Source organism: Enoplosus armatus, chromosome 11, assembly GCF_043641665.1.
Source record: "Enoplosus armatus isolate fEnoArm2 chromosome 11, fEnoArm2.hap1, whole genome shotgun sequence".
NCBI lineage: Eukaryota > Metazoa > Chordata > Actinopteri > Centrarchiformes > Enoplosidae > Enoplosus > Enoplosus armatus.
The window spans coordinates 12,992,783-13,016,249 of NC_092190.1; the positions used below are offsets into that span (position 1 = coordinate 12,992,783).

At 39.9% G+C, this 23,467-nt stretch overlaps 2 protein-coding genes across 2 annotated transcripts; one reads left to right on the top strand and one right to left on the bottom strand.

Annotated features, from left to right (window-relative positions):
* The first annotated feature begins 657 nt into the window (after nt 1-657).
* On the top strand, nt 658-14,740 carry tlk1a (tousled-like kinase 1a). Its single transcript, XM_070915166.1, is given in 24 exon segments — nt 658-699; nt 701-726; nt 728-777; nt 5,528-5,649; nt 5,759-5,830; nt 7,112-7,150; nt 7,763-7,838; nt 7,946-7,989; nt 8,196-8,291; nt 8,383-8,469; nt 8,578-8,670; nt 8,878-8,988; nt 9,078-9,214; nt 10,366-10,554; nt 10,795-10,861; nt 11,319-11,416; nt 11,648-11,729; nt 11,829-11,920; nt 12,086-12,175; nt 12,280-12,449; nt 12,614-12,749; nt 13,239-13,350; nt 13,434-13,541; nt 13,662-14,740. Coding segments are annotated over 24 exon segments (2,310 nt in total). The 3' UTR covers nt 13,833-14,740.
* Nucleotides 14,741-15,034: 294 nt separating this feature from the next.
* Nucleotides 15,035-21,816, bottom strand: LOC139292401 (Golgi reassembly-stacking protein 2-like). The gene is made up of 10 exons (XM_070914732.1): nt 21,686-21,816; nt 19,404-19,484; nt 19,078-19,281; nt 18,842-18,928; nt 18,625-18,755; nt 17,757-17,889; nt 17,507-17,639; nt 17,178-17,261; nt 16,963-17,058; nt 15,035-16,189 (listed from the first exon to the last, which is right to left on the bottom strand). Exons 1-10 carry the CDS (start codon nt 21,746-21,748, stop codon nt 15,990-15,992), a joined length of 1,212 nt encoding a protein of 403 aa, XP_070770833.1. The 5' UTR covers nt 21,749-21,816; the 3' UTR covers nt 15,035-15,989.
* Between the last annotated feature and the right edge of the window lie 1,651 nt (nt 21,817-23,467).

The window sequence follows — 23,467 nt, forward strand, 5'->3', positions numbered from 1 at the left end:
CTGTGGTGTTATCTGGTTTCATATACTGTAGATCACTGTATTAATATCCATGAAATGAGGCCTAAGGTACTAAGTAATGACTATATATTTTTGACTTGGTATCTCGGTGGTATAATTGGTATAATTTTGATTTAGCAAGAAGTCAAAATTAACTTCTCGATCTTCTTGTTTGCTGTATGATGTTGATGATGTCCAACAGTTATTTAATTACTTCTGATCTTACGTCAAATATTTCTTTTAAGTCATCATAATTTCCAGTATTTTTTCAGTCTACAACTTGTACTCAAAATGTGTTTATGCATAGTTTAAGTGTGCAGTGTGTATCATTTAAAAGTTGTTTATGTATGGATTTTTTTTCTTCATGTCATTGACGTGGAGAAAAAATGTTATCACCCTCGCGATAAGAATTTTGCACACGATGCATGACGTTTCATAGGCAACCACTTGAAGACGGAGAGGTGGCCCTGGAGCCAGGACGCACTGCTGGGGTGTGAAGAGGTTTGTGCCCTTAAAACAGAAAATAATTATACATTTTCACCCATTGGCAGTCACTGCGCAGATGTAACAACAACAGTGGTATGCCATTCGGTTAATTATACAACCTGTGTGAAAGATTAACCGTGTGCGCTGCAGTGCCAACACACGAAAAGTAGCTTGATGAGTGTCCAAAGTAGTGGAAGTTTGGAGGGGACGCCATCTTTGGTCCCAGCTCTCCACGTCCCCAACACGGACTGTGTTTTCAGCAACATACCACGGCAGTGGTGAAGGCCCAGGAAGGTATTGTTAAACGTTTTAAGACGCATATGTCTTTTCTACTGCCTCGTTTAGGTAATTTTGTGCAGAGCGAAAGGAAATTGTGTCAAAATGACGGAGCAAATCTTCGTGGTGAAACCTGCTTGCTAACTAACGTTACTGTAACGCGTCAGCTCCAAAGTCAATTGAGCCTGTTTGGCTAGCTGGTAGCACTGAAGAGACAGGACCGTCTTTCTGTGGTCAGGCCAGTGCAGTAACCTAAAGAAATACGTCCATAATGGCGATAAACCTTTACGAGGGCAGAAAGGTTACCGCTGTAGTCGGTGCATCCTTGTTTAAGCATGCTGCCGTTGTAAAAGCAAACACTAATCAAGTTACACATAGATGTAATAATGGATCAGTAAATGCAAGGAAATAATCAAGCATATTGTGGTGATGTTTAACGTTATATCACGGGGTTGGTTGCAAGCAATGCATAACTTAGGTTGTGCATCGCACTGTTAGCAATCCTTTGTGTGTAGACTGGTGTTTCCCTACTAACAATGTTCACAATGTCTGTGCATATGTAACTGACGTTAATCACCATCTTAACGGCACACAAGTGTCTTAGGTCGGCTTTAAACAAGACAGTATGTAACGTTATCTAACATTAAGTGTAACTATGGTCTGTAACATAGCCCCTTGCTATAGATGCTACTGCATTGGATGGCAGCTAGCCTTGTTTGACCTTTTAGTATGACTAACTTAGAGTAGAAAGTGTTCATGTAACGTTGCCCCAACTAAAATGAATGGACACCCATGAGATACCGGCTGCTTTTGGTTGAACAGCACGCTAACCCACACATAATCAAATTAACTAATGTTTTTGGTCATTTTTGGTGACTCAATGAAGTTGTCACTTATGTTAATCCCGACTCCTTGCATCCTCAGTAGTTTTCACTGGTTATTGTAATTATGGAGGACTTTTTCTTGGCTTTGGACATTGAGGGAGCTTCTCAATTTCTTTCTATTATCAGTGTTAAATGCATTTATTGGCATTAATCAGGGATGGCTGCCTACATCATGTGTAAACATTGAAAATTAGGAGACGATTGTTGTCTGTATTGGGTTTTTTAAGTTTAAATTGCCAGTGAGTGAATTTAGGTGGAAGTAGTCCAACCCCAGTTTATGTCAGAGATTATTAAGACTTCCCAAGTGTCTGCCATAAACAGGTGGTCACACTGCTGAGCAGCACTGAGTTAAAATGACATCCACAGCAAGAGTTGTAAGGGTTCAACCATTTGTTCCTGCAGGGGCTTGAATATAGATAATAGTTATGCTCTGAGGCCTTCATGTTTGAAACAAAAGGAAATCTCTAAGAAACACCACACAGCTGATTTGTATTTATGATGTGAAACTGGCACAAACATTCTGGGTGAAAAGTAAGATATGATTATGGATCCATCTCAGCAAGACCAAGATTGTTCTGATTAGCAGCAGAAGGAAGAGTTTTAAAGCTACAGCTTCTCATAAAGATTATGGTTTTTAAAGGTAAAATCATAGAATTGTAACGAGGTCAGTTGAGCGCCTACAACAGCCACTTCTAGTGGATATTGCAGTGCTTATGTTGTAGTAATGCTAAAATGGCAAACACTGAACATGCCAGTCATTTATTCACTGCGCAAGTTATACTGGCCAGTCAAACTGTGTTGAGGTGAAAGGTGAAATGTGTGTCATTTAAATAGTTGGGAAATGAAGCGAGAAAACGTGTCTATGCATGTCTTGGTAATTACAGGGCTAAATAGTTAGTAAGGCTTTATATACTCACTGCAAAATAGTCTTGCTAGTTGATGACAAGGTGCAAAATCACTCATTGTGCATTCAGCTTTTTGATTTGCTCTCAAATTGATGCAGATAACGCATGCAGCAATCACAGGCAGTGCTCCTATAGTTGTATAAGACTGATGACCGCGGTAGATTACTTCTTCAGCAAAATGGACTGCAAACATGATTAGAAGCCACAGACCCATCATGGGAAATGTGGCAAGCGTACTTTGTTGTCTCTTGGATGCTTTAGGAAGAGGAAATGGACCTGCTGCCTGATTCCTAACATTTGTCCGATTTAACATTTATTTTTAACCAACGCAAGCGTCTCTAAGGACAGGAGGGTGTTGATTGTTTATGTGACTACTACTTAATCCAGGGAAATGAAAACCACATCATTGTTATTTTAAATTCAGTTATAACTTAAGTGCAGATCAAAATTATGATCCATAGTTCTTATCTTTAGACAATTATATTTGCATGTGATAATTGAATTTCAGTCAGACAACATTTCGCATTGCTAGACTTGCCACTTCATTGCATTTCAGTGCAGAACTTCATATGGTGTGCAAAGTATCATTGGTAATCATCAACCAATCATCCAAACATCAATAAATGAAGTTTTAGAAAACTACATTAATCGCAAGCCTGTTTTCCATTTGCCAGCAATTTTCATCCCACGTAGCTCTGTTAAGGTTATCACTGAATATAAACGGGTGACTAACAAGTTAGTAAAGTTGATCTAAAACTATCACCATGGTGGCTATTTAAAAATGTGGCTGCTGCTTTTCTTCATCTCTGCTGCTGTTCAAATTCTCATTGTACGTAGTTTTCTGGTCAATATGGCTACAGTTTGCTGTAGCCAGGTGCAAGCCTGTGATTGTTTAGTTTAGTTGTTAATAGCACACTTTTCAAAAATATATTTGTTATCCACACATCTACACACACAGCGAAATGGTTTAAGAATTTATTAGAATATTTTTTTAAACTGTGAAGTATAATAATACATTTTGCAATAATACAATAATACAATTACTTGTTTTGTGGATGACATTGATTGACCTGAAGTGTTTTGGTATAATAACATGAGCCATTTTGTGCTTTTTGTTTTGGGCAGCTACGTAATATTTTTTCTTGCGCACAAGTTGGTATTATTATAACACAGTATATAACATAATTATCACAACTGTTATGGCACATTTCTCAAGTGACTTCATGTTGCTCACTGAAGTGGGCCTGTGTGCTGGCTGCATTGTAATGCATAACTTACTAGCAGACTATTTTTGTTTTAGAATAAATGGCTTTTTGTTCAGCTATTGTTGCCAAGATGATTGAAGATTTGAGATGTGAAACTTGGTATGTACGTATGTGTGTGGTCTTATTATTTGTCAAGAAGGAAGTTGGCAGTACACACAAGTAGTATTTGACTTTCCACAACTTCTAATTGAGTACATTTGTGAAGTCCGTGGTTTTTAAATAATAAACATGTTGTAAATAAATGAGCTGTTCAGACAACTACATTCTGATTAGTATTGTTTGTATTGTTTCCCTCCATCTGCAAGAGATTTTTGTCTTTGTTTTATTATCAGTCATTTCTGTTTTGGTTCCCTGGAGCACTGCTTAAATGTGCTGATGTCCCCTGCCTCACGATTAGCTGAAGTCACATCTATTTTATTTAGTATTAGATGGTATCATAGCATGCCTTCTTCAGTCCGTATTTCACTGTCTGCATTTCACATTCACCTGCTGGTATGTTGCAATTTGTTTTTGGAGGTGAAGACTAACTCCATATGCTGCTCATGGTTAATTGGTGTGTGGCGTTAAATCGATAAGAGTTAGTATGTTTGTCTATATTTGGTGCACATTCATCATTTGACTAATCTTTGTTTGACCACAAGTAGGCTCTATTCCTAGCTGCTGTGATTGTGTGCTTAATAAGAAGAATTTCTCACTGTGCGTTGTGTTTTCCTCCACTTGAATTGATTCCTTTGTAGATTCAAAATGGTTGTCTCATTAAAGCACAGGTTTAGTGGGCAGACACCTCTGAGTCTGCAGCAACACTGAAGCCCAGGGAGCTCACGTAACAGTCCCACAGCAGCACAGCATTCATCAGTGCCTAGCAGTCGAAACATTGCTCTTGGACTCTCAGGATAATAGTGTTTGTGGCACAGAAATGCCTGTTACTTCTGGACTTATACTCTACGCTTTGAGTTGTAATAAATTATTGTGGTGACTTTATTTCGTGTAGTAGCAGTATTAAGCTGCTACTAGTAGATCTTATGGTGGTAACAGGAGTAACCATACTGTAATAAAAGTCTTTCTTATCTCCTCAGTGCAGAGTGAAACCTGTGTTTGATTTGTCTCTAGGAAATGGGCATGAGTTTGGTCTTGGCCTATATTGTGGTCTAGACTAAAATATTATCACCTGTCAGGGTTTGAGATTGTATATGTAACAAATAAATAACAGAGCTCCATAAGCTCCGGCCAAACAGTTGCCTACTCAAGTCCACTCGGCTACTTAATTACATTCATTTTTATTCTAATAAAATAGTTTTGATCAACAAGTTGCGATTCGGTATGCATGCACATTTTGCGACCACGAGCCTGTGCTTCAAAACACTACGAGCATGATGATAGAGAAACGTTCCTATCTGTCTCTATCAGTCCCACCCCCACTTGCTCTATATGAATGTGTGTGTTTGTGTGCACTCAGCTGAGAGGTTATGTCCTGCCGAGTAGAGAGCGGAGAGTCGTCTTCAGTAATTGACAAATATTAACCCCCGGATCCCCCTGAGCTGGCTACTTTGTCCCGCTGGCTACTCCTTATCCTTGTTTAAGGCCCTGAAATTTGTTTTATTTATCATAACTCTGCTCTCAAGCTCATTGCTACTGTGTCATCTGCTCTTGAGTGGGCATTCAAATGAACCTTGAATAACTGAGACATACTGTGAATTGTTCATAATCCTCCCAGGCACCATGGAGGAGCTGCACAGCCTGGACCCCCGGAGACAGGAGCTGCTGGAGGCCCGCTTTATGGGCGGTGTCAGCGGCAGCACAGGGGGCAGCACTGGCAGCACAAGTGGAGGAACCAAAGTGAGTGGAAATTTAGCACATTTAATGTCGGTGTTTGTATATAATAATTGGTGAATACAGTTTTTAGTGTCCACACCTTATCCTAAAATCTTCTAATTTTCTTTTTCAGGGTTTGACCAATAATGAATGTTCAAATCACAGTTTTGGGAGCCTGGGATCCTTAAGCGACAAGGAGTCAGAGGTACACTAACGACATCACATGGAATAGAATAAAATTATTATAAATCTGTTAATTATTGTTAACATTACTATTCCATTCATCTTCTTGCTGATTGCTGTCATGTCCAGCCCAATTAAGAGTTTTCCTCAGCTGGAATGTAGACCCACATGTAAAGTCATAGTGTGACTGAGGTGTATATATGGTATGTCTGCTGTCTCAATAACGGTACCAAATATTCTTAGTCTTATTATAACCTTATTTGCATTGTGATAATCAGAGAAAGCTGTTTATGAGGCTTTTTTTGTCTATTAATCTTAAACGGGTTCATATTTGAAAATGGTATTCTGAGTAAATGGTCTAAATGTAATTTGTGCTGTTTGTTTTAAAGGGTTATGATGATAAAATTGAGTTATGACAGCCACCATTTTACAGAACTGCTCTTGCTTTGTTTGTTGGGCATTTGCGTTAATGCACCTAATGCACATCATGACAACCGTCATCCAGACACTATGACAAATCTTTTGATAGCTCTCCTAATTCAGCAGCTTGGCCATTTGGCTACATAACTGGACCCTCCATCTGGGAATTGAACAGACCTAAATCTCCCCATTGGGTAGTTTGTCAGACTGCATTCAGACCAACAAAGGCTTCCTCATTCATTTCAGTAACCACTGCATCAGTGCAGCGTGGGATGCCAACCACCATGCTGTGTGCTGGTATTTAAAAAGCCTTCTAACTGGATCTCTTATGTTCATAATTTTTGTTCTTCCTGTATGCTGTAGCAGCACTCACCCACACCACTGCAGCCCCTTGTCTTGTGTTGCAGTAGTGCTATTGTTTGTCTGAATGCCGTTTAATGCATTTTGTAGCATTTTTTAATCCAGTATTTTGACTTAAGTTGAATTAACATGTACACACTGCTATTCATACAAAAACTGTGAACTGCTGTTGCTCTGCACTCCCTTATGACATTGTTCCTAATGATGCACAAGGGACAACTCAGATCAACACCTCGACAAATGCCTTTACTGCACAAAACTGGTTGGAATTGGTGGTCATAAAGTGTGTGAAATGGGAGTTCTTGTGATAAATTATGGTTATGAGGAGAACCGAGGATTGTGACCAATCTTGTTACTGTTTTTGTTTTTCATGGTCATCCTTTTAAGAATGATCATAGATCTATTTTTTCATAATGAAGTACTGACTAGTAAAAGGTCTTCATCCATTTTGTAAACAGAATCTGTGGGTTACACCCAGATGTTTCTGCTCTTTTTAATGACTCTTGTCTTTCTCACTTAATAGGGGTCAGATGTGAAAAGAGGCAGTTCTCCTGCTTATTCGGTAGGTATATGATGAAATTTTAAAATAGATAGTTATTTTGGTAAGGGCTTTTGCTGTTTGTATTTTCCACTGCTGTGGTTAACATATATCTAGACTGCAATTTGTAGTGATCCCTGTATTTGTTTGACATCATTACTTAAACTGAAGTGCCATATTTAAAACAAGAAGATTCAGAATATACTTTCAGCGAAACTTATTGTAGATCTAGTGTTGGTGGTACAGGCTTAGACTAGTTAGAAATAACATTAATGGACAACTAAAATATGATAAGTGCTAGAAAAACAACTCATGAAACTGCAATGAGAGCAACTACACAAGTCAAAGAAAAATCTGTTATTGTTATGGTTAAAATCTGCACGCTGTACTTTGACATTATAGTGAGTCATTTGATTGATTAAATGGTTGATAAAAAATATTGCTTAATGTAGCTTCAGTTTATTGTCAACCTGTTAAAAAGATAAACATTTGGGTTTGTTTAGACTATCCCCACTGGTAGCTTCACACAACCACAGTGCAGTTGCAACAGCAGCAACTCTTGGTAAAAGTCAAAGCAGCTTTTATTTGGGAAGTAATTGTTTTGTAAAACATTATTAAATAAAATTTCTCTTTCAGACCCCAGAGAAGAAACAGTCAGAAACAACCAGAGGCAGAAAAAGGAAACCCGAGATCCAATCAGAGAGCAGCCAAGGTGAGTTCCTTTGTGTTGGACTGGTTATATTTTGGCTCTTACTTGCAGTACTTCTTTGAAATGTGTTGATAAATCACAACACTCTTTCCCCTCTTTTCTCTTCACAGGGAAATCAATTGTGCGAGGACCCAAAATAAGTGATTATTTTGATGTAAGTTTTCAGTTTGGTGTCAGATGGTTCATACATTGAAAGGAAGTGTTGAGCAAATAATGTGTGTTGTATTAGTCTTTCAACATCGGCATAATCCATTTCCTGTTCCTAAAATAACAGCATTGTGAAAAGAAGGGAGCCGCTGGTAGGTCTGTTGTTATCAAATGTTATGCAGTGATGTCACTTTTCCTTTCTTAACCTTTCAGTTCCAGGGAGGAAATGGGTCCAGTCCTGTGAGAGGTCTCCCACCAGTGATTCGTTCTCCTCAGAACTCACATTCCCACTCCGCTCAGGGCACAGCTGTAAGTTAAACTTGTACTCATTAACATCTCCTTTTCTGCTCCATTTTGGTGTTGCCCTGTCTTAAAAGAAGGGCTCTCTCTTCTGTTGCAGGTTAGACAAAACAGCTCATCTCCTACTAGTCTGTCTTTTGGGGACCACATGACACATCCAAAGCAACTAGCAGTCAAATTTGTTCAGGTGAGGGGGGGGGGGCTGGATAGTCCAATCATCATCGGCTCTTTGTAGTGGCTCTTAAATGTGTTTGAGATTGCTGGCTAAGTTTTCATTCGTTGTTTTCCACTCTAGACTGACCTCACAGTGTTGAAATTGGCTGCCCTTGAAAGCACCAAGAATCTAGACCTTGAGAAGAAGGAGGGGAGAATAGATGATCTGCTAAGGGTAAGGATAAGGTCTTACTCTGTTTAATACCTTGACTGGGCTGTGCAAAACAAATTGGACAACCATACCAGTGTTTGGTAATAGAAAATACCTGAATTTGTATTGTCTGTCAACATTATAAATGGCATTTTAAAGATTTTAATTAATTGGTGGATTGGGAGAATAATATAATTTGTGCAGCTGCTGATTTGTTTTTCTGCTTCATAGGCAAACTGTGATCTCAGGAGACAGATAGATGAACAACAAAAATTACTTGAAAAGTACAAGGAACGCTTGAATAAATGCATCACCATGAGCAAGAAGTTGCTCATAGAAAAGGTAAAGGTATTATGTATTGTATTGTTACCCTTTATGAACACTCAACATTTACCTGCTTATGCAAACCTATATTTTGTGTTGCTCTTCAGAGCACCCAGGAGAAGCAGGCCTGTCGGGAGAAAAGCATGCAGGATAGACTTCGTTTAGGCCATTTCACTACAGTGAGACATGGAGCTTCATTCACAGAACAGTGGACTGACGGCTATGCCTTCCAAAACCTTGTCAAGTAAGTGGCTTTTAGAGAGATTGTCTTTGTCTTATTGATCATGTTTTTTGGTGTTCATAAATCATTTTCATATTTTATCCTTAGGAACTCTCTCTCTCTTTCAGAAACATTCCTGTCGCACTGAAGCAGCCTTTTCTCTTTCAGTTTTACAAAGCTGGTCTTGTGTAAATTATTTATGTAAAAGGAGCAGTTAGGTAATTTTGAGGGGCAGACTAGATAATGCAGAGCGATGTGATACACGCCTTGTTTCTTTGCTGCATTCACACATACAGATGCTACAGATGACAATAAAGTAATTTGCATACTCTCCTCTGACTAGACAGTTGTTTTCTGACGTAGTCGCCATACTACACACGAGCAAGTTGTTCATTTTCATTGTGTTTCTCGAGCCCAGAATACCTTTTGGTTTGCAGGGGGGTTTTCATCTTGCGGTACACTTTGCTGAGTTTTTAATGCAACAGTGATGCCCGAGTGGGCAAGACTGATTGGTATTGCGGTCCTGGATCTGTGCTGGAAGCGATCCCAGCTCCTCTTGTGGAGCAGAGACGCGAACAACAAGTGCGATTGGCTCTCGCCTGGTTGTTGCTGGCATTGCGTCTGAGGACCGTTGCATAAAGTTGAACTTTTCTCAACTTTCCGCTGTAGTGCTTCTGGGCGCCTTTTTTAAATCTCTGTAGCACAGCAAGCAGCGCTGGGATGCAACGCCAGGTCCCATTCACAGTGAATAGCAGCCTATCGCTCTCTCAGCTTTTGGGTCGGTATGTGTGAACGGCCCGTAATTCCTACTCGTTCTGATTATCGCAACTCCACTGCTGTATGAGTTTGACTAAACTACTCCTGAACCAGACCAGACTCAGTTACAGTTGATCAAGTAAGATACTAGTAAAGGTACTAAAGCTTGCCTCTTACAGGTAAAATATGAGACTTTATATATAGCCTATAATAGTTCACCTGTAGTGTAACTAGGTGTAGCTCCCCACTAACCCTGAACACTGTAAGCATCGGCCAAAACTGGTGAATCAGATTCAGCTTAGAGTAACGTTAAAGCTTTCATATTTGCGGATCATCTCCATCATGGTGTCAAATGTAGTGTTTTGACAAGATGTTGTAGTGGAACACGTATAACAAAAAGCACTTCTTTCCATCTGCAGACAGCAAGAGTCGATAAACCAACAGAGAGAGGACATTGAGAGGCAGAGAAAACTTCTAGCCAAGAGGAAACCTCCATCCTCCAGCAACTCCCAAACACCAACAACAAACTCGGAGCCAAAGCAACGCAAAACCAAGGCAGTGAATGGAGCAGAAAGTGATCCCTTTCTAAAACCCAGCCTACCTCAACTGTAAGTTCAGGCCTTGTGTAAATTACAGATATCAGAGCAGCCATTCCCCAGGCAAAGGCAGAGTATAAGATTGACTGTAGTTTTGACTTTATTCTTTGGCATAGTCAAATGTTGAAATACAAGTTTAACAGGACTGTTTAAGTGACTGACTGAATCAACTGATATAGTAATCTAAGTAAACATAGAGATGCTGTTGACGAAAGCAAATGCTTTTTTCCATATCTCTGTCATCCTGGAAAGGCTGACACTAGCAGAGTACCATGAACAGGAAGAGATCTTCAAACTGCGACTTGGACATCTCAAGAAGGTTAGCCCAACAATTGTTTTCATTTGTCTGGTGGGGAATTTGTCTTCCTGTGCAGTACAGGCACAGCACCTTTTCATGTATTCATTCAGGTTTTACATAGTTTAAAAGTTAAAACCTAATTGGAGTCAGTGAATTATTAAATGTAGCTTCTATATATAAGATAATTGAACATATTCAGCCTTATTCTCATGTTTCCTGAGCTGAACCACTGTTTCTTTTGTGTAAATCACCCGAAGGATGGAGTGAGCCTGTAGTTTGTCGATGTATTCATTGTTTTCCCGATGAATAAGCATCACAGGCAGCCCCTGACAGACTCTGTAGCAAGTCAACCGTTAATATTTAATACAGAACTAGTCAGCTGTGTACAAGTGGTTTTTGATGAGCTCCTCTCCTTGTAGTCAGAACTCTGAAGATCCTTTTGTGCGATTGTGTGTTTGTGTGCTTGAATCATTTATAGGAAGAAGCCGAGATCCAGGCGGAGCTGGAGCGTCTGGAGAGAGTGCGCAACCTTCACATTCGGGAGCTGAAGAGAATAAATAACGAAGACAGCTCACAGTGAGTCTGAATCAATTTACTGACAGTTAGTGCATTGACATTGGAACATGATGTACACAAGAGGTGGTATCTTCGTCCATAGTGGTGATATTAAGTAACTGCCCACTGGATGAAGCTTTCTTGTCTTTTTCTACTTTGGTTATTTATTGGCACTGCAATGTTAATGCAGAAGAATTGAGAAAGAAGTCATTGGCATGTAGGTCTGTCTGTAATTTTTTTTTCCATCCAAAGATTCAAAGATCACCCCACGTTGAATGAGCGATACCTACTCCTACACCTTCTTGGAAGAGGGGGCTTCAGTGAAGTTTACAAGGTAAGTCATTAGATGTTCTCATGTTACAAAACAAAATAATACTTTTACCAGGTGTGGCTTTTCAAATATCAGTCAACCTTTTGTGTGTATGCTGTGCAGGCTTTTGATTTGATTGAGCAACGATATGCTGCTGTGAAAATCCACCAACTTAACAAGAACTGGAGAGAAGAGAAAAAGGAGAATTATCACAAGTATGTTTGCTCATGTGGAGTACAAGCTGTTCTGATGTCCTTTTGCTTTCAGTGTATTGTTATTCCTCTCTGTAAGCTCCAATGTTGGGCTGTCAATGCAGAATACTGCATCTGCACCTTCATGCTTTGGTTGCTAATAGAAAATAATCACCTTCCTCTCCACAGGCATGCATGTCGAGAGTACAGAATACACAAGGAGCTGGACCACCCCCGAATCGTCAAACTTTACGACTACTTCTCACTGGACACAGACACGTTAGTGCACCTGATGAATTCTTGCTCATGCATCTGCAGCACTTTTCAGTTGGTTTCTGTTGGATGTGGGCCATAATCCTTTAAGTCCTTTTTCCATTCAATAGGTTTTGCACTGTCATGGAGTACTGCGAAGGCAACGACTTGGATTTCTACTTGAAACAGCATAAGCTAATGTCTGAGAAGGAGGCACGGTCCATAGTCATGCAGATTGTAAATGCACTAAAATACCTGAATGAAATCAAACCCCCCATCATCCATTATGACCTTAAGCCAGGTAAGCACGCCCTTCTGGACAGCTGATGACTCTCGTCGCATCAATTTAAAAAAATATCAGTTACTCTACATTAAATCTGAGTGTCAGTTATCAAGTGGGCCGAAGCAGTCATCCAAATGATGGTATGCCATTTTATTTCTTTCTTATTTTTCTTTGATTTCAAGGCAACATTTTGTTGGTGGACGGCACAGCCTGTGGAGAAATCAAAATCACAGACTTTGGTTTGTCCAAAATCATGGATGATGACAACTATGGTGTAGATGGGATGGACCTGACATCACAGGGTGCAGGGACCTATTGGTGAGAAGAAATGTCCCACATATACACACATCACATACAGAATAAGGACAGTGGTGGAAGAAGTATTGATATAAATTTACTCAGTAATAGTGGCAATACCATGCTATAAAAATACTCCATTATAAATAAAAGTCCTGGATTCGATTCTTTACCTAATAAGTGTTTAAGTATTATTAACAAGTATCAGTAGTAAAAGTACTGTTTACGCAAAATGGTCCCTGTCAGTGTTTTATTACTATACTATTAACATGTAAACAGTATTTTAATGTTGTAGTTTAACATTGATTTTAATAAATGTAGTATAGTAAAAAGTATAATACAAGCACAAAGGAGCATAACATAGAAATGCTCAAGTAAAGTACCTCAACATTGTACTTAATTACAGTGCTTGAGTAAATGTGTTATTAAGATATTTTCCACCACTCGACATGGGGATGTTTAACAGGCTGCTAGTACAGACACTAAAATTTTTTCTTTTGTTCTGGTCAGGTACTTGCCTCCTGAATGTTTTGTTGTTGGTAAAGAACCTCCAAAGATCTCCAATAAGGTGGACGTGTGGTCTGTGGGTGTTATCTTTTTTCAGTGTCTCTATGGAAGGAAGGTAAGGAGGGCAATGCAAATTCTACCCTTGAATGTTTCTGTAATTTATTGTGTGATGATTAAGCACTGGTCCTCCTTTTTTAGCCTTTTGGCCACAATCAGTCACAACAGGACATCCTGCAGGAGAACACCATACTGAAAGCTACCGATATTCAGTTCCCTGTCAAGCCTGTTGCCAGTAATGAAGCAAAGGTAGGTGAACTTGCATACAAAAGGAATACAGCCATTTTTAAAGAAGTCTTGTATTAAAGGAACATTTTAACACAGCTGATTGGCCTGCCAATGTTTGATACTATCCCTCCCTCCATCCAGGCCTTCATAAGGCGGTGCCTGGCATACAGGAAGGAGGACCGGGTTGATGTTCACCAAATGGGAAGCGACCCCTACCTGCTCCCTCACATGCGGAGGTCAAGCTCCTCTGGAAATCTGCAGATGAGTGCTGCTGGCTCAGGACCTGCCTCCTCCAGTATCATCTCGTACTGACAGCCTTGTACTGTGACAAAAACGCAAACTGACCAAGTTGCTGCCCACCTGCAGAGTTTCTCAGAAGCTTAGGCTGGTGGGAGAAGGAACAGCCAGCAACAGGAGCAGCAGGACACTGGTGGGGAGATCTCACCTGGCCTCCTCTGACCTCTGCCAGGCTTCTACTTGTTTACCAGGGCTTGATCAATGGAGGGACACTGAAGGGATGTTTTTAAAAGGACATGGGTAAAAGGATCTTTTGAGGGTCCGACAAAAGCACTGAAACTGACGACGTACCTTGAAGAAGTTGTGACTGGACTCTGTTCAGATGTTGCAGATGGATAAAGCCTTAAAGGGCCGAAGGGAGACTTGGCAGCCCGCCGTTTAGATTTAATAACATGGTCCTGCCAGGGTGCAAATGATTCAGCTGCTAGAAGTTAATTTACTGTGAGGAGATAACCGTCATCGTTATGTAGAACTACAAATATTTCACTATTGATTTGGCTAAATGTTTTGTTTTTTTCCACAAATGTTAGGCTTTAATTTGAGTTACTTAGCCATGAGAATGTAATGTGTAGCATACAAGTGGCATCTAGTGACACGTAGGTTGGGGCAGCATACTTAATGCACAAAGTAACCAAATGTAGAAAAATGACAATGTAGAAAATCCTATGCAGGAATATTAATAAACAGATAAATTGGAAACTGTATATGCTGTACAGGTGAATTTTCAAAATTTGAAGTGCAGCAGTAATGTGTACAAAGAGTTAAAATTTCCCCACGTACAACTGGTTTCCTGGAGTGTTTCATTTTGCTGCTTTGTTGCTCTTACTTTTTCAAGGGCTGTATGTTCCACTTCGGGTACAAATTGTACAGTTCTGCTAAGAGTGAATAATAAATGCCAGGAAACTCTTTTCTCGGCCACTGAATGGTTCTGTAGAGTATATCAGCCTGCTCATTCCAAGTTAACATCTGTACTCATCACCTGGTAATACACGCTGTAAATGTTAGGGTGCAGTCTGCCAGCATTTGTCTCCATTTTCTGAGATTATACTGACACTCTGTGGCTGTGTTTGGTACTGCATTGTTACAGGGCAATCAAGGATGCTCACAGCATGAACCACTTTAGAGAATAAAATACAAAGCAGAGGCTCAGATAGAGAAAATACATCAGTTTAATCAATGTGACGATGTCTCACTTTATGAATTATTTTTTGTACAAAACCAAAACAGTTTTCTATATTTAATGCCTACAGCACTGCAGCAAGAAAACCTGCTTTTGTAAAGGAAAAGTAGTAATGCCCCATCTTCCCCTGAAGACCTTAAGTGGTTTACGCAGCCCTGAAAGGTCATGGTGGGACCCCCCCCCCCCTTCAATTTTTTTTCACCTCACAATAAATGCTGCGCTCCCTTGCATTATGTTTTGCATTCCCTCAGATCCATAGAGAACGGCTGAGCTGTATTATGATACAGTATCTGGTATTATGTAGTAGACTGCCGTTGGTTGCGACCACAGCGTGGGCGCACCCTCAGCTGTCGCTGGCTCAGGCACAAGTCTGTTTCATTGCAGCTGTCGCATCATCTCTCCTCTCTGTAGTATCTGCAGAATGTTTCCCTAAACTGACGGTGAATTATAACACCAACTGTTCCTATGGATCAGGGGGAATACAAAAGTTCCCACTCTGATCCTTTGGGGGCTCCATAGTAGTTTGGCCATTAAAAAAAGATGCAAAGATACTGACGTGCACATTTGAAAGTAACCTGTTTCCCACAAATTTTACACTTTGTTTTTGAGCCAAGTTCAAAAAGCCCACAATTTGTTAACACACCTATTACTATGATTGAGTTGTAACTATTTAAAAACATTGTTCTCCGACAGAGTTTATATTTGAACTCTGCTGAACGGTCTGAATGATTCTTCTTCTTTCACTGCCATCAACAAACTGCTCTTAAGATACAGCACTGCTGCTGCTGGACACACATTCACAGGAAAACTTGAGTTTTGCTGCATGTGAGAAAACCAGCAATGTAGTTCCAGTGTCCTCGAGGTACTCAAGCTCGTAAAACAATCCTAAAGGTGTGTAGGAGCAATTTCTCAACTGAGTTGTGCAGATAATAGACTGGCTATATTGTGTTAAGACTTTAGAGCAGGCTGACAACCTTAAATAGCGCTCTCTGCTAAGATGAATCTGCAGTCATTGTGATATTTATTGATTCACAGGTGGTCACTGATGATGGGGTGGGGGTTTTGGTCAGTGAACTGTTCATTTGGATATGGGAGGAGGGAGCTGTATTAGCAGTAATCGGGGGAAGAATGAAGTCAGACGGAGGCAGAGTCACACTGGGGACCACACCTGGCAGGGTGAAAGGTGGAAGACCTGTGGAGCACAAACAAAAACTGTTACCAACTACTGCATAGGTGTCTCGTAAGACATTACCCACAGTAGAATAACCCATTTCAAATTGGCAACACTTAAGTGATAGCTTTCTTTCCATTGCATTTTTGGAGAATGTATAGATTTTTTTCAATTTCTGTACATGTGCTGAAGAGAAGACGTGCTGCCAATGTAAATTGTTTAATGTACTCATTGATGAATCACATCTGAGAATAGCAATCTCATACATTTTTTTCTAAAATCCTTTTTGGGGCTTAGATGGAGATATTCTGTATTTCTATTACTGTCATCCCATGAAAAAAAACGTATGTCTTGCAATACAACTAAGCAACTAAGCAGTTGCCAATAACAGCTAGTGATTGTTTATTTTTAGCAAACATTACTCAAATAGGAATAAAGGGTACATTTGTTGGACTATTTCAAACTGCAGATTTTAGATTACTGAATATTTACAGCAGCAGATTGGTGTATATGGGATTAAATAAAAATAAACTACAGCACATCTCTATGAGGGAAATGTCATTTAGCGCAGCAGTGTGGCTTATTGACAACAATGGAGGTCTATGGCACAGTGGAATGAGTTATATCATGCTTAGGCTACACATTGGCTAATTGTTAGTACAATCAAATCATCCTTGATTTGGTCTTCTCATGGAATTTTGTGGACAATAAGAAAAATAAGAAAAATGTAGAATAAGACCAGACCTTTAAGATTATTTACAACTAACCCATGCACACTCTAGACAATACAATACCTGCATGTGGTAGTCTACCAACTCCAGGCGGCAAGGTGATATTTAGATTTGGTAAGTTAGGAAAGGGTGGAAGACCTCCGGGAAAAGGCATGAAACCTGTGCAACAAAATATTATATAAATTAGACAATGCTAGGTTAACGGACTAATGTCATGCAAGTTTGGCCTTTACATCACACCTGAGGAGCTATAACCTCCCAAAATGACTTCTACTAACCTGGCAGTGTGGCCGCAGGATTGACAGACAGGGGGACGCTTTGTGAGGAGGGGACTTGGCTGTGCAGAGGGACAGTAGGAGCTCCTGAAACAACATTTAACAAAACAGTTATCGTAATTTTACATGTTAACAGAAAAACGCCAAATAGAGGGATTTAAGTGTCTCTTGGCTTGCACTGTTTTGTTTCTTCAAGCAGCATCATGGTGTCTTAATGAAAACTTAGAATTTTGCACAAATATTTTACTTTATCTGCCAATTTTATAGCTTCTATATCAACCTCACATCAATTCAAACAGGATATTTTCAACAGTCAGAGAAAGATTGTGTACCTGTCTGTAGACTGCTAGCGACAGCAGTCGAGTTAGAGCTGACCGACAAGCCGGCGAGAGACTGCTCTAATCCAGTTGATGCAGAAGAAGACACAGCTACTGGGACGGTTGGAATGACAGCAGAGAGATGGACCTGGTAACCAAAAGTACCCCATCTCAATAAACGTTCACAAGATCTGGAACCCAGATGACATCAAAATAATATTTTCGTCTGGATGTAATTATTTCTCTGTTTAAGGGTCTGAGCTACCTCTGTGAAGCCATCTTTAGGTGGAGGAGCTGGTTCACTGGGAGTCTGTGGAGGGAAACTGACCTTCTTGCCCTCAGCAAAAGGCAGTGTAGGAATCCTGTGCAGGTAGCCGTAGCCAATCCCACAGCCTAGACTAAAGAGACAGAAATGCAGCAATACTGTGATGAGAAAACATCCAAACGTTTCACAGCCTTACAGATGATGTGATATGATGTTACACTCCCCCCAAAGGGATCAAAAACTAAAACATGGAGCATAGCCATGAACTGCAAAAATATGACAAAAAAAAATTATTTTTATTTTCAGTCGGTCAAATAAAACCCTTTTTTTTTACCAAATGCTAATTGAAAAATGTATGTAAATAAATGTTCATTTTATTTAAAGGTGTTATTAGAATCATAATTACGTTGCAAATATAAACAATCCTCTTCTGAACACTGATATTAAAAATACTGAATCAAGAACTGAAAATAAACAAAACTACTAAACCCAAACTGAAGACATCATCTGGACTAAAACAGAAACAAATCTGTGCATTAAGTGTATAAACATAGAAACCGTAGTTGTGAAAAGTGTCCTGACCAACACCTGACAATTCTCATCAGAGTAGATGAGAATTGTTATCATTATTGTTACACTTATGCTATTTGGGATTATAGTTTGTCATTTAAAGTTTGACTTTAGTCACGCAGCAAAGGTTGAGGGCCGGATTTGCACCTGGAACATTACGGTTTCATCATACTGTAGGTACCAAATGGTTTCATGAGTGCCATCATTTTCCTAACTGATGTAAAACAATATCATACCGATATCAACTAGCAACAGAGGTAAAATTCAGGTAGATGATTTCCTTGATGACTCGTCATACCTGCCCTCTCCTCCCCAGTCACAGTTTGGAGTGATGACCACCTCGCGGCAGTTGTCTGTATCTGTGTTGTAAACATACAGCTTCAGCTCTTTCCCTTCATGGGTTTCAACAACGGAAAAGAAATCTTCACTCTGGTGAAGGAGCAGAGATACACGGCAGGTCAACCTGTTGCCAACTGTAAGTCAACTAATCTACGACTAATCTGTAAAGCAAGTACCTCATTCATGACGGTGTCTGCTCCTATAATATAGTCAGCGTGGGCCCTCAAACCAGCCATGGCTGCAGGTGAGTTTGGCTCCACTTCCTGGACTCCAACAACATAAATAAAACATATTAGGTGATAGCAAAAACTTCTAAAAAAGCGTATTCATCTTGTAACGTTATTTTACACAATGTTTGAACACCCAAAAATCTTATATGATATCTAAACAGCATGCAGACCAGCACACTCACCAAGACATGCCAAACATTTTCATTGGCTCCTTCGAAGCTACAGAAGCGAATGCTGACTCCCAGAAGCCCCTGGCCGCCCCACATGTTGCTGGGTGTGACGGTAGTCTCCCTCACTGCCAGCGTCTTGCTGCTGTATAACTGCACCTTGACGGGCCTCTCCACGTTCATCTTCAGCAACTCTTTCAGGGTGTCATTGTCCTTGTTCTATGAGAAATCAAAACATTCAGGTCAGATCATATGTCATAACACTTGTGGCTATATAAGACTTACTAAAGCAGTTCCAATAGCTGCAGCAAGTTTTATTATTGCCATTATAGTAAACTTACCAGTCTAGTGTCAGAAATGGAAAGGATGAAGTCAAAGAAAGGCTCCAGTCCTGCACGGTGACCAGGGGAGTTCTCCTGCACCTGTAAAATACAGCATGGCCTCCACAGTCACCTGGGGCTAGGGGTGGGCGATATGGCCAAAATCTTCTATCACGGTATATTTAATTTTATATCATGGTAACAATACATATCATGATAATGTAAATGTTCTGTAAAGTCAATTAAGAAATGGTTTCAAATAACCATACCATACTTTATGCTCTGTATTTACAATTTCACTCTCCACCATGCATACGCCATTTCCCCCCACATAAACTGGTATTTTATAGAAGAAGAATATGCCGTAAGAATGTGTGCCCCTCATGCATACTTCAGACCAGACATGAAATAGAAGGTGATAGACGTGACCAAATGGGCAAAGGGGGGCGCTACCCAGCATGAGAAAGGTGTACCTAATAAAGTGGCCACTGAATGTATTATCATAGTCTAAGGAGGAGGAGGGTCTAAGGACAGATGGTGTTGTATGCTGTACAGATTGTAAAAAAAAGCCCCTTGAGGCAAATTGTGATTAATGATATTATGCTACATAAATAAAATTGACTTAACCATTCATTGGGGCACTTTTGGAATGGTTGCACAAAGGATTCAAATATATATTCTTTAAAATCAAAATCCAATTTAGATCAAATATAATATTTGCCAGACACCCGGAAAAATAAATTATGGCAGTGTAATGCCATTGTTAGTCTCCTGTGAGGGAACCAAGACCTTGGATTAGTATGCTGAAGATTTATACATCCACAGAAAGATGAGGCTTTTAAAATCTTAACAATGACAAAACACTAGAGAAATATGCTCCATTTAGACTAATATATGTCTGATTTCAACAATTCAGGATGGAAAATTTCAGGACACTGACTCTATTCTCATTCTCAATTGGTTGAAAGCAGTGATTCCCAAACTTGGGGTCAGGACCCCTCAAGGGGACGCGAGACTGTCTTTGTGACCTGACAGCTCATGAGCCACACTTAATCCAGAAGTTCTTTTATTCTATTTTCTATTCCACTTCTATTTTATAATGACATTCACAAAGTCAACACCTGATCCCTTCATACCCTTAATAAAGTCAGTATTAATAGTGATATTACTGTCAGATTATATGTTATATGTTAAAAAAAATGTAGCACCATCAGACCACGGCAAATTCCTTGTAATATATGTTACTTGGCAATAAACAGTTTCTGATTCTGATTCTGATATCAGTCTGTGGTTCCCTAAATTTCAATAATTGATTCATTTATTTCATCCAGGTTCTCAAATGTGAATATTTGCTGTTTTTCCTTACTCTTATATGACAGTAAATTGAATATATATTAAGGTTTTGGATTGTTGACAGGTCAAAACTCCAGCAACACTTATATAATATAAACAACAACTTTATTTCAAGACTACCATGTTTCGCCTTCATCATGGTTGTTCTCACAATTAAGTTGATCTCTATACTAACTGTGCTAACAGACTGTTGGTCAGCCAAAACAAGTTATATTTCAACTTCATCAATAAGCGATTAATTGAGGGAAAACATCTGCATATTAATGTAGAGGTAAACTTTACAGCCTAAATCAATCAAAATCGAAATCTAAAGTTATATAAAAACGGGAAAGGGTGGGAAAAGGAAACAAGGGGTACATTCATCGCCTTTTTTCTAAATGAAAGTACGCCTCCATGTTCACAGTGTATTTAAAGTGGCCACACCGGTTTTTCAGGCAGCGTCAACACAGTTTGATCCTGAAAGCTCCCGAAGAGGCGTTCACCGACAGCGCTGACAGCACAGGAAACCAGCTGACGCAGTTAACGACAGCGCGTGCTTGAATACTAATTAACCATGTCAAGTCATATGAATTCATACACTTGACAAACTACCTATTCTATATAAATGATAACCAAAGACAGCTCACGCATAACAGCCTCACAGGTTAATGATAACCTACCTGAAAGATGCGTAACACCAACTAAGCTAGCTACAACACTGCAAGCACGAGCGCCCATTCACACATCTTGACAATTAGTTAGCTGGTCGATGCGATGACAAATTAGCAAAACCTCTGCGATGTCCTGTCAAATAGCTGCCATTGAGTGAGCACATTAAGATGAATATTTAGCTGTATAACTGAAACGCTAGCTAGCAGAGCCTGCTGCTGTGTCTCTGCAGCTAACAGGAGGTCTCTCTCACGGTCGGTAACGTATTCTGCGTTTCACCGGGACATGACGACTGCTCTTACTCTGAGGACGTGGTAGCCTTCAGTTCCTCCACCTGGTATCTCGACGCTTTCAGACGCTCCCATGTTTCCCTGAACGTGTGTGTATCAGGGTGGGCTAGCTGTGTTAATTAGCGGGCGGCTCTCTGCCAGATCATGTCCGTGAAAGTGCCGTGTTTCCTGCGGTTCCTGGTTCCCAGCACTTCCGCTGTGGTACAACCTCCCGTGGGAGATGTTTGATGACAGCGCTGTGTACTGCAAGGCTCCCCTGTGTTTATTAGCGTAAAGGTAGAGGGCAGAGTTGATTTTAACTCTTTTGCAAGGCTTCATTATCAAGTGCCTCAGGGGCCCCAGCTGCCCCAGGTTCACTGCATGTCTGCAAGGGAATAGTCCTGCTTGTGGACTTCTGTCAAAATCTAATGTTGGACCTGAATTATTTGAGATTATATTATGCTCACATGGTGTTTAATCAATTTACCACAAAGTGACTCACAGAAGACCTGATAGTGTTAAACCAGCACATAAGAACTGGCTGGATGTGACATACACAGTGCACCGAGGGTGGTTTGTAAGTCACATGAAAGTCTATCAGGTCTCTGCATACTGACGTAATGACAAGGCATTTAGATATTGTTCGTTCAAAGCTGTGTTTTTACATTGCTAAGACTAAATCAGTCCACAGGATTCATAATTGAATAATCATGGTTTGTGAACGAACTTGTTTTTGTTCGTTTTTGTTCCAGGATCAAAAGTTGAGATCTGAATGTTTTTGCTTCATCAGGTCTTTAGGGAGTCTAGTCAAGTCTTCATTTTTGGCACGCCTGACTCAAGTTTAGGTCTTATTTGGTTTAAGTCCAAAGTTCTGCTGGAAGGAAAAGTACATTTACTGGTACTGGTACTTTACTTGAGTATCTCCACTTCACTCTACTCCATATGATTGATGTACATCGATAAACATAGTCAACAGTTTGACCAGTTAAACATTAAAATCTTAAAATGCATCAATAACAACAAACAACGTTCAAAATGCGACTGAGTGTTAGTATATGATACGTTTCCTCAAACAAGACTCTGGACTCCGAAACTCTGGACAAATGTCAGAAATTGTGTGTGGGAACCCCTGGTGTTCGGGAAGATGAGTGATGGGCCTCTTAGCTGGTAACTTCCTGTCACAATCTATAACCATTAACATAGCTGAGCAATATCAGTGATAACCTCGGCTTTATTTAAAAAGCTGTTTTTTTTATTCAGGTCCCAGCTGCTTTTTGATTTGATCGTATAATCATGTCAGAGCAGAAATGAGAGCCGGGGAAGATGTGAGAGAATAAAATTGTCCCTGTGATCAAACTGTGATAATAAGCGACATCATCAGTGCTATGAAGAACATGGGCTCAAGGAGTAGATTAATGTATATGTAGTTGAATATCTCTGTAGTGCAGCAGCTCTTATCAAATAATTTGAAATAAACTTGCTCCGCATCGTGATTCTCCTCATCAATCATCAGTTATCCTGTCAGGCTATGTGTCCGTCGGGGCTCACCTTGATTTCGTCTCTCTGCAGGCTGCAGGCTGGATGATAAAACACACTCTCATTCAAGAGAGGAGATCAAGCATCGGTGTGATATATTCTGACAAGAAGATTTTATTCTTGACAATGTGGTCTGAACCAACACTGATTCATATAATCACTGTAGAATAATGATTCTCCACAATTATTATTTCACACTTTGTCTCCTGCTCAGAATATGGAAAATATGGAAACTGAGAAAATGAAAGACAAGTCTTAATTAATTTGACTGTCAACCGT